This window comes from Hippichthys cyanospilos, chromosome 6 (assembly GCF_059441005.1).
Source record: "Hippichthys cyanospilos isolate Australia breed blue-spotted pipefish chromosome 6, RoL_Hcya_1.0, whole genome shotgun sequence".
NCBI classification, from domain to species: Eukaryota; Metazoa; Chordata; class Actinopteri; order Syngnathiformes; family Syngnathidae; genus Hippichthys; species Hippichthys cyanospilos.
Window position 1 is genome coordinate 11230220 of NC_142374.1, and position 17281 is coordinate 11247500.

Sequence of the window (17281 nt, forward strand, 5' to 3'; positions counted from 1 at the left end):
GCAAAACAAAGGCTGTTCAATAGCAGTTGTTCAATAGGTGAGTATTTAATGGCGCTTTGGTCATTCAGGAACGCGTCAACTGTTTATACATATACACAGGAAGGGAGGATGTTGAAAGACCTCCTTAGATACTCACATTAACCTTACAGTAGGTCAATTATTAGGCCTAGGCTCCCCAAAGGACAAATTAGAGAATCTGAACTTGAAGAAACTAAAGATGAAAACTGGGTAGATTGGCATAGATTTTCGTATTTCTTTCTACTTTGAAGAGAACATACTTATCACTGATATCCATTGCTTATGCTTTTTGCTTTCTATCCATTTTGTTTTTAAATCTTGTGGTGATGTTCCCAAGCTGATTTGTGATTCCTGAACAAGTGTGATGTCATTTTCAGTCAACATCAAATGCCCCTGAGATAGATTAAAAAAAAAGTGTTTTTTGCAGCCTAATTCAATTCCACAACGCAGGACAGTAGAACTCCTCTACAATGAAATCATGTTTGCAGCCAGACATTTTTCAAAACGGGACTTTTCACTATCGCATATCTATGTCTCGGATGTAAACATTAAAAACAAATTGGGCAATCTACAATCTGACAAAACCATCCAACTAGCCCACAATGAAAAAAAAATAAAGAAATTGCCAAATCTACAATAAGCATTCATTTTCATATTTACATTTTCTTGCATAATGTCTTTCACTTTGCTTCATCCACTTTCATCTTTATTAATTGTACCCTTTCTTCAAGTATTAAGCTCTCCGGGTGACTGCAAACTGGACGCCAAGATTCATTCCTGCCCCCTGTCTAGACGGTGAACATTCCCGAAGCTGATTGGCTGACGAAAGTAAAACATTTTTAAGGTGTCGCGTCACGCGTAATTACGCACCTCGCTCCATCGGGTCGCCCGACGCTCCATCGCGCCCTGTCACGCAAACTACATTGACTAGGATACAAAAGTGTCTTGCTTTTACGCCTCGATCGCGTTTCGGAGTGAACGCAACATTAGGCAACCGCGCCCCTCCGCACGCAGTCCGCGCAAAACAGATTTTCTGCATCGCGTACCTTCCAGAATTTCTGTACGAGCGGAAAACAAGGTGGACGGACTATTGCATATGGAAGTTTCCCGGTACAAACACCTTTATGATTTGGCTGAAAAGGACTACCGTGACCTAAATACCGTAAACAACTCCTGACGAGCACTATGTTAGGGAGAGACGAGGAGTCTGTTAACAAAAGCTTGGATGAATTTAGATCATTTGAATCTACTGGGATTCTCTACCTCTGTTATTGAGTGGTGTTGTTTGTATACTGTAGACTCCATTTACTGCCACCTAGAGTATAGGAGAATACCGTCTTGACTACGGGGGAAAGCTGCACTGAGTATAGAGTGCTGCAAAACACGTGCCGGCGTGTCAAGCATAAATCAAGCTAGACTTTTGCTGCAGATTTGTTTTCGCTATCGTGAATTTCAATGCTAGGCAAATGCAGAGAAAAACATTTTGTATTATGCAACAGCGGGATTTTTACTTGTAGGGGGGAAGTAAGAAGGACGGAACGGCTTCAATGCATGAAGATGATCACACTTGGTAGGGCTTCACAATCAAATTTTAATCGCGATCACTATATTAGCTGCTACAATTAATTAAGGTCATCTTCGGCGATATTAACATTTAAAAAGTCAAGCACGTTTTTAATTACAAGTCAAACCAAGCACTTTGTCATCCTACCACCAGGGAGCAATGTTACCTACATGTTTGCATGACAAAAGCGTCTGCTTTGCTCACTCAAATAAATTATTTACCAGTGTGAATTCAGTGTGATTCCTAATATATACTGCGCTAGCTGTCAATTGAGACTCATTTTGAAAAATCCGAATGGCAAAAAATTGGAAAAAATTCAGTTTGAAATTACCAAAAATGACATTTTGACTGCTAATTGATTAAAATTTGCTTACAAGTTAATAATGTGCTTGGGTCAAAGTAGGCTAATTTTTTTTCATTGGCTTAAACTCAGCAAGTAACTTAGCTATGTTGCCCTGTGTGCCATGTTTTTGCAATTACTTATTATTTGTAAGTGTTAAGCCTTGATTATATACTTCTTGTTTAGAAGGGCAATAAACAGACATGTTTGACCAACCATGATGAATTATCGTGATTAATAATCGTGATTTCAATATTGACCAAAGTAAATGTGATTATTATTTTGGCCATAATCGTGCAGCCCTAACACTGGGGGATTTTTTTGCACATGCAGGTTTCATTGTAGAGGAGTTTTACAGTATTAAATAGTATTACTAACAATAGCATGTTTACATTAGGGGCCTTGCATTGAACATATTATTGTAAAACATTTGGGGAGGGGTGTGAATACCCATTAAGTCCTGATTCAGAAAAAAAAAAAAAAAGGTTGAAAAGACATGGGCAAGAGACCAAAGCCATTCCACGAGTAAAAGTGTTTAACTTCAAAACCTAGTTGTGTTTGCACAAGTACATAAGACATATAACTTGAAAATGGAACATATCTGACCTTCATCGTATCTTTGTCTGGACACACTTCCAGGTAATGCACTGGGAACTCCACCATACAGGCCCTCGCCAACAAAGACTGTGAAGAAGAGCATGAATGACATGACAGCCATCCAGCTGCAGAGCTGAGCCACACACAGCTGCCACATCACCCTTGGGACATGGCAGTAGCTCCGGTAAATGGCAGGGGTCATAGACCAACATGTCCTCAGCAAGCACAGTAGCGGTCCAGACTTCAGTAGCCTCAGCTTGCACTTAAGCAGGTAGCAGCATGAGCGAGGCACGCCACACTGGCCAGCTTCCAATGCGCCGGCTCCCGGCTCCAGCAAAGATGCGGCCTCGGGCGACTTGGTGATAGCACTGGAGGGTTCGTTAGAAACTTTCATAGTGATGAGAATGCTGGGAATGAAGATGAGGATGAGGAGAAAGAAAAGGCACTGGTCCTGGCCTCCAAGGTAAACAGAAAGCAAGCTGTGGCTCCAGTCTAGTGCGGGAAGCAAGTATCCAACACAGCCTCCCAAGCTAACCATGAAGGAGAACATCGCAAAAGCTTGGTTGCAGTCCTCGCCATCTCGATACAGGTCTGATAATAGCGCCTCCAATGGCGTGAAGCAAACTTGTCCACAAAAGTCCAGAAGGCCAACTCCAAGAATGAGGAAACCCACCTATAGCAGAGAAGCAAATAAATCACGTTAAACTTGAACGTGTCTTTTCATTACCTGAATAACACTAATTTACCAGTAGAGTGTGTGAGGGTGCTTTCACACAATATATACACATTGGTACCAAAATAGAATAGTAAGCGCTACGTATATATAATATACATGTATACAATCAGAAAACATCATAAAAAATATAGAAAGGATTTATTTACCTTTGAGTGGCGCTTGTTATGCCCATATTCCCAAGTAAGGGTAGCCTAGACTAGGCTAGCTTTGTATTTCTTGATTATCTCCAGCTTCGTTTCCATCTAAATCATCTTCTCACTTCTCTCTTTAACATCACTAGCAATCTTGGGACCCATGGCTAACCCATTCAAGTTTGAATTAAGCAGTAAAATGCAATATATTAATACGGTTTTGTAACCACTCACTATCAAACAAAGCTTGACTGTTCCACCATTTTCAAACGAGTGAGGCTGACTAATAGCAGGCCAGGATTGTATTGTCGCGCTGCAGGGAGGCAAGTCTGATGGCAACTGAAAATAAGTGCAATTACATAAAAACACCTGCAGATGGAGACAAAACAACACAAATACAGCCAAGCTCCTATGGTCATGACAGTTGTTTTTGTCGCAAAACCGGGAAAATACCATAAAGAGGGGACGAAAAAACTCAGTGTTCCACATTGCAACATGAAAAAAACGTAAGCCAGGCACGCTGTAACACGGGGGGTCCACAGTACAATCATTTAAACTGTATACCGTATGCGTCACAAACTTTTATATAAGATCTTATTCAATTAAGACATTTTAAAAAAATATATTTTTAATATACTTTAAAACTCTTTTTGAGCACAGCCCTTGTTTCACATCTTTTCAGTTCGATTTCATAGTTGTTCCATACACTGATTCCTTGAACACACATTTGCTTGACCGATGGGGAAAACCAGCAGATAAGCCGCACTGGACTATAAACCACAGGGCTCAAATCATGATGAAAAAGTTGCAGCTTATAGTCCGAAAAATACAGCCTTCAGCCTGTTCCAGGTCCTAAATGTTTGTCCTGGTCACATTTGTGACAATTGTCTGCTCAGTCCTATTCTCTCAGGAGTCACCACGAGCCCCTGGGCCCGCGCTTTGGCACCTGGCCAAGTGACACCCCTAGCTTCTGCCTTTAGAAAAATAATTTCCTAAGAAATGGAATCGCCGTTGTGTTGTTTGATGGATTGGTTTTGGCATGTTCAATAAATTAAATGTAAAGAATTGTGGTTTTGGCACGTTCGATAAATTAAATCTAAAGAATTGAAAAAGACACCTCTAGTTTGCACTACATTGGTTTAATGGACCAGAAATGGTCTCATTACAGTTCAAAACTCGATAAAGGTCCCTTTGAGTGAGCAATCAATCAAACCTCAATCCACTCAAGCTGAAAAATGAGCTCAGCAGGTCTTAATTCCAAATATACAGTAACTAGCCGGTAGCACATATAAATACTGTAGCTGAGACCACTAATTTACCAAGTCGGATTGGAGAACATCGTTTAGAAATAATTGGCGCAAGACATCTACTTTAAGTGATCACTGCAGCTGCACACTGGCGCAATGTAGGGATTACAGTACACCATTACACATGTGCACCTAAATGGTAGCTCGTGTTTGTTGACCCTTAAACAGTAGTTGCTAGCGTGCTAATGCTAATTGTAACTGCTAACTGATTAGCAAAGGCAAATTTTGCTGATGTCTAAAAATGTATACGTGTAGAAGATAGAGTAATTATAATCAATCTCTTCAACTCACGTTCGACGTTAGTAATTAAAAAAAGGGGGGGGTGGGTGGGTTACTTGATTATTTGATGAAATCATTAATAGGGTAATCCATTTCCAAAGATTCAACATTGACAGCTCTAGTTTTAACAAATTACAATATAAATTAGTTAGTCTCTGGATTTCGTGACAGCTGTAGTTTTCACAAATTACTTAGTTTGGCTCTGGATTTGGCTGGCGACGAGTCGAGGACAGATCCAGGTCTGCCTCTTGTCCAAAGTGCAACTTGACAGGCTCCAGCTGCCACACTCATGCAGAAAAAGTCATCGAGATTCGATTGATTAAATTAGTAATGCCACCAACCTGAAAAGTGTGTCCTCCCCAGGCAAGGTGTGCAGCCAGGATATCAGCTTGGGGAATGATAAAAAGGGCCATGAGGACCCCCAGCGATAGCAGCCAGATGAAAGGCTTTCTTCTTCCGTAACTGCTGTTGCAGTTGTCACTGGCTGAGCCAATCAGAGGCATGAACAGAAGGCCGAGCACTGGACCAATACCTGTGAAAAAAAAAAGCAAAGCATTTAGTCAAAGTGGAAAGTCAGATCCTAGCCTAGGGTTAGGTTTATGCACTGTTCAACTTTACAAGTTATTACAGGGTATAATTTATACTCATTATTCAATCTTTGTATTATAAGAGTTTATAGACTACTGTATAGGTCTTCCTGAATATAGGTCTATCAGGGAGTTGATTGCCATCACTGACTGCTGGTGATGGATTCTACAGATGGCCTCCTGCCTGAAGGTATGCCTTCATCAGCTAATCCTCCACACATGACTGCATCTAGCTAATTAGAGCAGAGCACGCCACACGCAGTGTCCACAGCTAGATGCACATGGAATACGAGAAAGTACTCTATCTTTGGGCAGCAGCATGGCAATCTAAATAACAGTACCCCACAGTTTTACCCAGTAGACATGATAGAGACGTACAGCTAAATTTAGTTAGGAACGAAAATGACAAATGAAAAGAACGCAATCAACGCACGCTGATTTAAAAGGTTATCACTGTGGGTTAGCCTCATGTCATCTTTGGCTGGTCTGATCACTGCTAGCCTTATTAGATGCATACTAGTGACAGCTGGACCACAGAATGACAGAATGAAGGCTAAGAACAAGATTAGCAATAAAAAGTGTCATTTTGTCAACAGATACAATATCAAATTATGTGCAGACAATAAATGTGCTGAGGAGAACGCCAACACCAAGACACTTTTCAGCAGTCTCATTGCTGTTGGAGCACTTGGCAACCAACGGCAAATGACCGGTCTCACTGAAGTGTTGTTAATGGCGAGATTTAAGTATAATCATTTGTTTTTAATACCTTTCCATCAAAATATGTTTGCACATGAAAATGGTCTGGCACTGAAAATGTTGGTGCATTTATAAGGAAAATATACTGAGATATTTTGTGCCGTCTTTAAATATTAAATCAAAATAAAATGAAGTTCATTTGTATAGCCCTGAATTACTGAAGTCTTAAAGGGCTTCACAAGTGAAAAGAAGTCATACAGAGACTTCTTTTCATCATAAATACACAACAGCATCCCCTGAACAAAGCTCCATACAAATAAAAATGCAAGACAAAGACTGAAAAAGTTCCATTCCGAGTGCAAAATATCTTCATGAAAATGTTTTCATTTTTCCGATATCATTTCTAAAGATTGTTCTGAATAATTATAATTACAGTGCAAATCAAAAGACAAATGGAAAAGTTAAGAGTCCATTCAATGGAAAAAGTCAAATGATTATTATAAAACACTTAAAAGTTTAGAGTGCATACAAGCCCACCGGCAGAAAGGGGCAGGCCGGTAGTAAGGGAGACAAGTCAACTGCAGTCAGTCGTCACTTGAGTCCTGCAGCTGTGTAAGCCAATCACAACAGGTCTCACCAGCTACAGCTCTTTACACTGCTATTTGCTTAAAAGTCATACATGCACCCACACACACACACACACACACATACACACACTAATAGCATGTTTTCAAGTCTCACTCACACTGTGTCCATTTTGAAAAACACAAATCAGACAGCCCAAACCACATATACTACATTGAATCCTGCCTGTAAGAAAAAGTAACATTTCATCCTGCAGTATTTTGTATAGAGTAGTTAAACTATTCCTGAGATCCAAGTGCTGAAAGAAATATTACATGGAGCATTGAGCAACTGTCGAATGGCTATTAGATGAAAAAGAAAGCAGCCTCTTGAGAACCTGACACTAACTTGGGGAAAAGTGGCTTTTAGCCTCTGGAGACACAATATCTAGTTTCATTCAAAAACACTCAGACCCTCTATTATCATAATGGCATAGTCGAATAAAGCGGAGTGCAATCTCTAAATTGCCTTGCAGCACAGCCTCTTTGGGAAGAACATCACAATGAACTCATCAATTCTAATTGTGAACCAAAGGCATGGAGACCAGTGAAGATGTAAAATACTTCTATTAGCTAAAGACAGCCTTAGGTTTTTGTTGAACTGCAGCCTTTTCTGTAGGTCACACGACAACAGTTAAAATTAGCTGCTTTAAGTGACCATGTGAATAGCATTTAGGTTGAAGGGGTTATAGGTATAAGTATTCACGATGATTACAAAACTCTAAGTTAGGTGACAAACAGAAACATATTTCGTGGTGTTTCCGTGGATTTTATCCATCCGTCCGCACACCCGCTCATCTGTTCGTCCATACTCTACAATTCAAAATGTTTTTTACTTTGCCTAGCGATAAAAGACTAAACGGGAAAATATTGACATCAAAATAAAGTAATAAAAAAAATAAATGATGTCATTCAATGCATTTTTAATGATTTACATAATTTACATCTTTGTACAATTCTAACAAAGAGTTCAGGTGGCTTCCAGGGTCATGTGTTAAAAAGTTGAAACAAAATGTTTAACAAATAAAAACATCTGTAAAAACTTTCTACAATTACTCAAGTTTAAATATTCCCTTCTTGAATATTCCACTTTCTATAGCCGCTTTTCCTCACAAGGGTTGCTGGCATGTTGATGCCGATCCCAGCTGTCCTCGGGACAGCAGGCGAGAGACCACCTGAACTGGTTGCCAGCCAATCGCAGGGCACACAAGGACGAACAACCATTTGCACTCATAATCACACCTAAGTACAATTTAGAGAGTCCAATATACCTTCCTCGTGTGTTTTTGGAATGTTGGAAGAAGCTGTGGAGTTCCCAAACAAAACCCACGCACGCAGAGATAGAACATACAAACTCCACATTGGAAGGCCGGGGCAAGCTGGAATTGAACCCAGGATCTCTCAACTGTGAGGCAGTCGAGCGAACCACGACACTCACCGTGCTACCCAAATTCAAATATTTCATAATAGATATGTTAAAATGTTTCTTACTGTTTTTATCTGTTTCATTTCTTTGTTTTTTGTTTTTTTTAAAAGCTGATGCAGATATGAATAAAAAAAATTGGCACGGGAATCAAACTATCCGTAGTTTAAATCATCACAACGTTTACTGTCCTGAAAGTCAAACGAGTACACCATACTTAGTTTGCTTTGGTAGTAAAAATACATCGATAAGTAAAGCAGCAGTGCTGCAACCAGTGACTGCTTTTTAAATCAGATGCATCAAGGTTTTGACTCCTTTTACACTTTGACTAAAATACAAATAAGTGATGCTGCAGTAGCTTTCCAAATAGCACAATTTTAGCCCCAGAATCACTTTGGTGGGAACCTTTGAAATAGTGATAACTTGGCAAACAGATCTGTCATGAGTAAGCACTTACCTAAAACCATAGTCATGTAACGCTCCTCTACCCCAGCCTCCAGCAGCAACGGTGGCACATACGTAATCCCTGCCGCCACACAGATCTCCAGGCCACAGGTAAGGGAGTTTAGCAGGAGAAGATGCCACTGAGCCCTCCATCCAGGCATATTTCCAAGGGCTAGCACACGTTTCTTAACCTCTGGGATGGCCACTTGTAGAGGGGGGTTAACTTTGGGGGGGTAGATGGGGCCACCAGGGACAGGCAGCCACAAAGACACATGAATGTCTTGGATGACCTGGAAGATTCATCCTCTTCTCAGCATTCTGGATCTGACAAGAAAGATATACAACTATCAAAGCCACATTCAAACCACGTCATGGTGCATTCATTTCAAACAAACCGCAGACCTAAAATAGCAGCTCATCCACCTCGCTGTCAGTGGCAGACAGTCACTCTCTTTTCAGAGTAAATCAGTGCGTTTTCCAAGATATTGTAAAAATACATTGAGACGTAAGCAACAGTCAAAAGGATTTGATTTTGACGGATCCTCAAAAGCTCCTCGCCAACAGCTTCGGGACAGCAGGAACAACAACAACAGGCGGAGAGGAGATGAGTCAGCTGCAGCAAAGCAATGTGGCAAACGCACTAAGCCATTTGCCAAGAGAATTCGCTCTCCCACTGCTGCCTTTGCTTGTCTTTTGGAAGTGTCAAAACACCTACTAGAAGACATCTCTGCGTCTGTCTCTCTTCCATCATTGCTCATTTCAAATGATCACCACCTGAGCGAGTAATAAGAGCACATTTCGTGCAGTATCCATGTCTTTCACACCCAGACCTCTAACCAAAGTACACAACCTGATTAAAAAAAAAATGAAAAAACTGGGTAATTTGCATGAAAAAATATCTACAGTATGTTGAAGGTGAACTAGGTTTTCCACCCGCATGACTATGCTTGTGAACCTAACACCTAAAATTAACTGCAACATCTGTTTCCTTGATATTTTATGCATCCTATCCATCACCAGGAGGCATGGCAACCACACCTTGATGTATCACTTTTACAGTGACATTCTCCGTTACTCAGGCATTGGTTCTTCAAAATACCATATGTTGACCCTGACAGTTCGTTCTACATAGGCAGTTTGGGGTGATGTGTCTGCAGTCAACAGCACTATACATGACTTAATCATGAGTAAAACAGTAAGGTAAGGGTCAACAATTTCATTTCTGATGGCAAAACGGGAATGGTTAATAGAAAGAAGCATTGTCAACATCCATTCAAATTGTTCTTCAAAGCTAAAAGAACAGGAACCAGGAAAAGACAGACTAACACAGAAACAAACAAGAAGCTATATTTGTGCTTGGTGTGATATTTCCCATCAAATGCTGCCAGGGAAGCAGGAATGAAGACATCATCTCTTCATGGAATAATATTATGAATAATTGGATTGCATTTTTTTCTGCTGTTGTAACAACCTAAATTCCCTTTTTGAATAAATAATGTATTTATATAATTACATATGCAGTGGCTGACAAATGACTGTGACTGACAAATGTCTGAGGAGAAGGCTCTCAAGCAACCAATTTCAATTACCAAGCTTGTTTCGGTGAAGAAAAATGTTAACTATATTTTTGGAAACTTAACATGACAAATATGTATCACATGATGAAAGTGCATTTTATCGCAACAGACGAAATCCCTGTAACTTCAAAACCATAAATTCTCAATCCAGGTTTTATATAATATATATATGTATATATATATATATATATATATATATATATATATATATATATATATATATATATATATACACACACATTCATACAATTTATGATACAAGTAATGATATATTGGTACAGTACTTGAATTACATATCACTAACTTCATTTTTCAATTGGTGCTGTATTTTTCAATAGGTGCTGTATCATTTTCAAAGAAACCCTCCCAACGCTAGACAACCACCTCAAAGTATGTACTTATCAGGTCAATATGAAGAATGCAAGCCTCACCAAGCTATGGTGACCTTTTATCTGTGCGCCTGTCCACCTTTGACTGAGGCCAGCAACATTTTAGGGAGTTGTCAGTTATCATGCTGGCTCATGCGAAAAACACAACATTGTGCTGCACGGCTAAGCCGCGGAACCCATTGTGAATCAATGAGGCTGATAACCTGGCTCCCTACAGAATGTTGCAGTCTCACAATGGAAAAGCGATTGTGAATGGAGAAAACTACAGAGAGATGATGCAACAGTAAATGAGTTCACATTCAATCAAAATTAGGTGTGTTTACATGTATTCCAGAGAGCGGTTATATCTTAGTTTTTATGATTTAACACGGGATTAAAAAAGTACATAATCCAATGAAGTTTAATCAACAATGCAAATAACGGTATAATTCTTATGTCAAATGTTTTTGAAAGACTATTGATATGACTTGAATTTTACATTGTCTAAGTCTCTTGTATGCGCGTGTGTGGAGGCAAGAATATTGTTGAATCTAAGAAGCCAGCAAATATGTCTGTATTTCAGAAGAAATTATGGTAGGGTAATTGTAACATATTGTAATCCATAATGTACAGAACCGGTGAAAAATGATACTCACCATTCATTGGTGTCAAGGAAGAGAGGACTCATACAGCCCTTGTATGGGAGAATTATCCTGATGCTCCATTGTGAGACTACTTTTTTTCATCCTGTTTCTATATACATACATGCACCAATCCCTCCCGCTCTTGAATAATCCCACCCATTGGTCACTCATCCTCACTCCTTCCCTACCTAAACCTGGAAGGTGGAAATTTGCTAAAATCCCAAAGCACAATTTCTGTTTTATGTGCACCCAAACCTTTCACTCCCCACCCCCAATCCTGACATTTCATGTGTCAAAAACTGCTCTTAGCTGACTTGACGGTGACACCTGAGCCAACTGCTTTGTAAAAAGAGCCCAAGACAAAGAATTGAAGGACAATAGACCCCCAACCCACCAACACACCCACCAAGAACATATCCCAAGGCCCAATAATCTTTTCACTAGCTGACATACTCCAGAAGTTCTGCATTGTGCTTGCTGACTTGGTATCATGCTAAAGTCTCTCAGTACTTTCATTTCCAGCTGACTCTAAGGTCATACCGTGAGTGACCACTTTTCTGCGGACAACTTTAACATGTTTTCTTTTTCACCAGCTTAGCCAGTACTAAGCCTATTTGAGTAGACTCGCATATGCACGCGTATACAAAGCACACAAAAACTGTAGCGCTAACAGACTCCTATGCCTCTAACTGGGGCCTATCCTATGTCAGTAAGCATTAACAAAGTCTAGCCCCTTACAGAAAGGCTTTTAATTTGATAAACCTAAGAAGGGTGGAAAATGCGGAGCAGTGGGAGCTTTGAAAGGGAGGATTCTTTGCACAGAGAGGAGGTGGGGTGGGAATAATGTTGTTACAAAACGACAGGCTTTGAGGAATCTCCATTTCTGGAGCTAAGAGGTCGATCAATAAGAAGACAGAATGCGAGTGAACAGCTGTGTAATGGGAATGGCTTCCCTGAAATTAAAAGAACTTAGAAAATCCCACTTTAGATAACGATTGATGATCACGACTTCGTCTTAGAGGACAAACGCTGTCTGACAAATTTTAAATTTATTACAAGGACATACAACACAAATGTCCTTGGTCAAAAAAAAACCCAAAAAAATGACAAAAAGGTTATTATCTCATCAGTGAAGGATTACCCAATCTCAAGGACAAATGTAAGTCTTGGCACAAAATTAACGAGGAGGAGCCAACGCTGCATTGCTGATCATTCAGATTAAATACGTGAGAAAATAATCAGCAAAAAACACGAGGTTCCAAAAGTAACGTAAGGTTCTGTAAATATTATTATTCATGTAGCCCATTTGATTCTCAATGTGGTGAATTGATCCCAACTGGACAGTTGTGGATGTCTTGAGAAACGTTTTGGATGCCAGGCATCAATGCCTTGCAAACCTCTGGACATAACTAATTGCCCAGGTAATTGGTTGTTGAGGATTCTGTCAATTGAGTGGAATCGATTGCTGATAGTATTTAAGCAATGGGGTCAAACGATATCACCACAAACTTTCATTTTAGCACAGGCTCATGGGAGCATTTCTCAAAACAAAACATGGAAACCAGAGTTTAGACCAGGGGTGTCAAGCTCAGTTTTATCATGGGCCACAGAGTAATTATAGTTTCTGTCAGAGGGCCATTACGACTGAAGTATGATCATCATACATTTACACATTTTGAAATCAGAGGCTGATAAAAAAAAAAAAAAATGTTCACAAGAGTTATTGATAGCTAGAAAATTGTAAAAGATAACTCGGAAATTATGTATTTTAGCCAGAAACTAGGAGTCATAGTTAGCATTTTGTGGGGCACATAAAATGTTGTGAGCCGGATCTGGCTCCTTGGGTTTGGCACCTGTGGTTTTGACTAGTGTTCACAAAAGAATTGCACCATTTCTTAAATCACACACTGATGTGCTAAAATGACCAAGTTAGCACAAAAGCTAGATTAAAAGTTAGCAGATACTGTAATTGTCTTTGCATTACTTCAAATGTTTGCGACCATATCATGTTGTATTCATATTTTTCCACCAAGAACCAGTAAACAATGTGTACTTAAGTCTCCTTTTCCTTTTCTAGATGAGTTATCTATTGTTTTCATACTTACTAACTTCATAGCCTTTGGCTAAAACACACATTTCACATTTAAAAAAAAAAAATGTTTAAATTCTGTGGCATCGTTTACCACAAACATGCGTTCTCCAGCAACTGCCCAACCCAGCATTACCCCAAATAAACTGTGACACATTGCTCTCTGTTTTGATAAAAACCAAGAAACCCCATAATGCGTGCCAGAAATAGAGCAAAAGGGTGCCTTCTTTAAAGCATAACAGCAAAGAGCCATTTAAGCCGAAATGTCAGCCACATTATACAAAACACAAGTGACTGGGTTGGAGGAATCAATCACTCGTTGTGGCGCTTCCACAACAAATTAACCTTTAAGTAAATACGTGATGCAGATCTTTAAAAATAGTGAAAATACATAGTCGTTAGCTTGTATCATGTGAAGAAGTAGCAATTAGTCTTAAATTAAGACATATGATCAGACATGACATAATAAACATGGCTGTTTGATACCATTTTTTTTTTTACACACAAGTGTAGTCACAACTCACAACTCAACTCTTGAGCACCCACCGATACCACTAGTACTCTCGATACAGAAAATTTCTATTAAACCAATGAGGAAAGATTTTGAAGAAAGTGCTTTACTAATAATAATAAGAACAGGTTTTTTTCCCTTGTTTGTTTTTGTTTGGTCATAAAATACATACTTTCTATCAAACACAAAATAAAGCACTTTAAATGTTTCTCTAATAGCTCATAACAAATAAATGCACAAAAAAATGATTGCTTTGATATATGATCTTTTCTTACCAAAGACTTTCCAGCTGTGCAAATTAAGTCGAGCTTTTGGTGCAAGTGCCAGCAGTTAAAACATGATGCTAATTTTGACACATTGACGTCTCGGAATGTTGGCCTGCACCGAATGGATATTTTTAACTCCAATCGGAGAAGGGGGTGCCCTGTGTAGAAGTGAGGAAAGTGTTGAGAAATAATGAACTGATAACACTATTCAATCCAATGTTTTTTGACCACATTTTCAAAGGGCAACATACATAATACAAAAGTGTTGACCCATTTGGGGCAAGCACATTCCTCAGGTCTTGAATAGAATGCCTTTATTGCGATTGTATACCTTGTATACCACGGAATTGGCAGCACTTCATCCAAATAGTTTTGTTTGTATACTAACTTCATACAACTTACAATGTTTATCTTTAACAAAGTTGAAATGTTTTAAGTTTGCACTTGAGCAATTTCATACAATGTTCTCCTACGCTACATTTGTTTACAGAAGTTTTTAATGAAAGGCAGGCGTTTTGCAATTTCATTCTAAGACTCTTGTTTGACCCTTGGCATATGCTGCATATGAGTAAGGTGCAAAGTTGGAATATTTTACAACTATCTAGTAAAAGTACACTCAAATACCATTTGAATTGGGTGGGTCATGTTTTGAACATTTGAGTCCGCAACCCGAATGTGGACTATTGTGATTATTGAAATGCCTAAATAGGCTTATTGGGGTTGTTGCGATGACCATGTCAGTGCTCTTCAAAGCATTGCTTCATCAAGACATTGCTGGAGCACTTAAACTGGTGGAAAACATATATTTTTAAAAATCAAAATTCCTTAATGCACCTTAACCTGTCACGTTTGATTTAAGTACAGTGTATTGCACCGATGTTTTAGTAAAACCATGACTTAAGTTTGTGTTTGAAATAGTGGCATATAGGTTGATTCTGATTAATATAAAAATGGATAGACATATCAAAATTGCATCTTAATGGACATGTGAGAGGATTACTGAAAACATTTATTTTTTAAAAAAAGAGTTAGCCATGCACATCATTTTAGTTCCTGCTGGTAAAACGATCATAAGAAGGTGCCCTTGGTTTCGGTGCATTGTCTATGTGTACCAACAACTGATAACTGGTATTAAACCTCATAATGTTACAAACACATGGTGTTCCGATGCACACAATTTATATAAAGTACAAAACATTGTTGCATGCAATGTTACTATTCAACACATCAACCGCGAAAAAAAAAAAAAAAACTTACACTAACAAGGACATACAATACATACATCGCATTTGAATCTACCTTTTTGTTCTTTATAAAAGGGAAAATGCTATGCTTCGCCTTTTGAGAGAACGGGAAAAATAAAGACCAAAAAGTGCCAGCTAGGAAACACAAAGGTAATCAAGACAAATCTTCTCTTGCTTGTATTTTAATGGCACACTCTGAATCAGGCGTATATGACATGTCACGCTGCCAAAAGAGCTATACAAACAACACATTATTAAGCCATCAACAAAAGTGTAACACTAATTTGATTGTTGCTCTTCACTTTACGACCCTGATTCTACCACAGTACTGGGCTTCAAAGTCACTCCATACACAATTATTGACTTGGATCATAACCTTGATCCTTTCACAAATCAAAGGACAGCTCACATATCAAAGGTCTCCCCCTTTTACATTCAACAGCATTCATTTGAGTCCACTTCATGAAAGACAACCCTTGTAATATGTAGTGTTCGCCATGGAACCACCCTTGAAAACAAAACCACAGAAAGTATGAAACCTCCCACAGTCCCCTTTGCTAGTACCTTCCCAGACGTTTTTATCTGCAAAAGAGGCACCCATACTAATACCATAACTTATGTATCCAGCAGCAAAAGGCCAGGAGAGTGTTACTCTGCTGTGCAAGCATCTGGCTGAGTCCTTATCTCTATGGGAAAATGTCTAGGGCCAAGCCAGTGTGATCCATGCTCTAGGGCCTAGATTTCCTCATCTGGACTTAAAACTGTGCCTTTAGCAGCCTGGTGTGTCAAAGCAGTGCTTTTCACTGATGGGGGATTCCAGAAAAGTGATAGGTTCATCTGCCATCTGTTCTACAAATTCCACATGAAGCGAACTGGACCTGAGGCTGTTTTGCTTTCAATGCCATGCAACCTCATCTACACTTGAACCATGTGGGCAGAACTAAGTGATGTCAGAGAACGGAATTAGTGAAGGAAAGCAGGGTAGGAGTGAAGCAAAGCATATTCCTAGAAACAACAATGGGGTGTTTGGTATATAAAGCAGACAAAATTGGAATATGAAAAGTTTCTTTTAGTGTAGGACTATACTAACTTCTATGCCGCTGTTTGCTCTCCAGTAAACAAATCTAACTCTATGCCAAATAAGTGTACAAATCAGAAAGGAGTAATTAATCCTGACCATAAAAAGTCGATATTTAATAAGTGCTTCGACACATGACGCCCCCCATACAAAATATTGACGTCTAAATAAAAAACTACAAGTCATTCCTTTTCGCCCTATGTTTGGACTGAGTACTGGAGTGTTATTGCAGTACATTGGGTAAGCGCCGCTGTAAAGTGACTGTTTTTTTTTTTTTTCGTCCAGTAAGGGTCGGCTGTTCGAATCCTGCTCGTCAGTCACGTGCTGTTGTGTCCTTGGGCAAGACACTTCACCCACATTGCCTCCAGTGGCTGGTCGGGGGGGCCGTAGGTGCAATATGGCAGTCTCGCCTCTGCCAGTCTGCCCCAGGGCAGCTGTGGCTACACAATGTAGTTTACCACCACTGGTGTGTGAGTGTGTTTGGTAAATGAGTTGCCAGTGTGAGCGCTTCGAGTACTCGAGGATAGTAGAAGAGCGCTAAATATGTGCAATGTTCATTTACCATCTTTTGGGGGGATAAAAAAAAAAGAAAAAGAAAGACTAAGCAAAGCACTAAAGCTGCAAAAAGTGAGCGCGATGTGGCGAGGGAACACAGTACCATGTGTTGCATCATTTTTCCTTTTAACGACAGTCAGAGCATTTAAGGACTCAGGAAACTGCTGACCTCCATAATTCTTTCCCAATTACGCTTAATGT

At 39.4% G+C, this 17281-nt stretch overlaps 1 protein-coding gene across 2 annotated transcripts in view; it reads right to left on the bottom strand.

Annotated features, from left to right (window-relative positions):
* Positions 1–17281, bottom strand: part of LOC148422137 (solute carrier family 45 member 3) — a 33747-nt gene that overhangs the window by 3092 nt on the left and 13374 nt on the right. For both annotated transcript variants that reach the window (XM_088418388.1, XM_088418387.1), the window contains exons 2-4: positions 8762–9072; positions 5314–5504; positions 2529–3192 (exon numbers count right to left, since the gene is read on the bottom strand). In XM_088418388.1, the coding sequence (XP_088274514.1) occupies positions 2529–3192; positions 5314–5504; positions 8762–8909 (1003 nt within the window). In that variant the 5' untranslated portion in view covers positions 8910–9072. The remainder of the gene's footprint in view (positions 1–2528; positions 3193–5313; positions 5505–8761; positions 9073–17281) is intronic.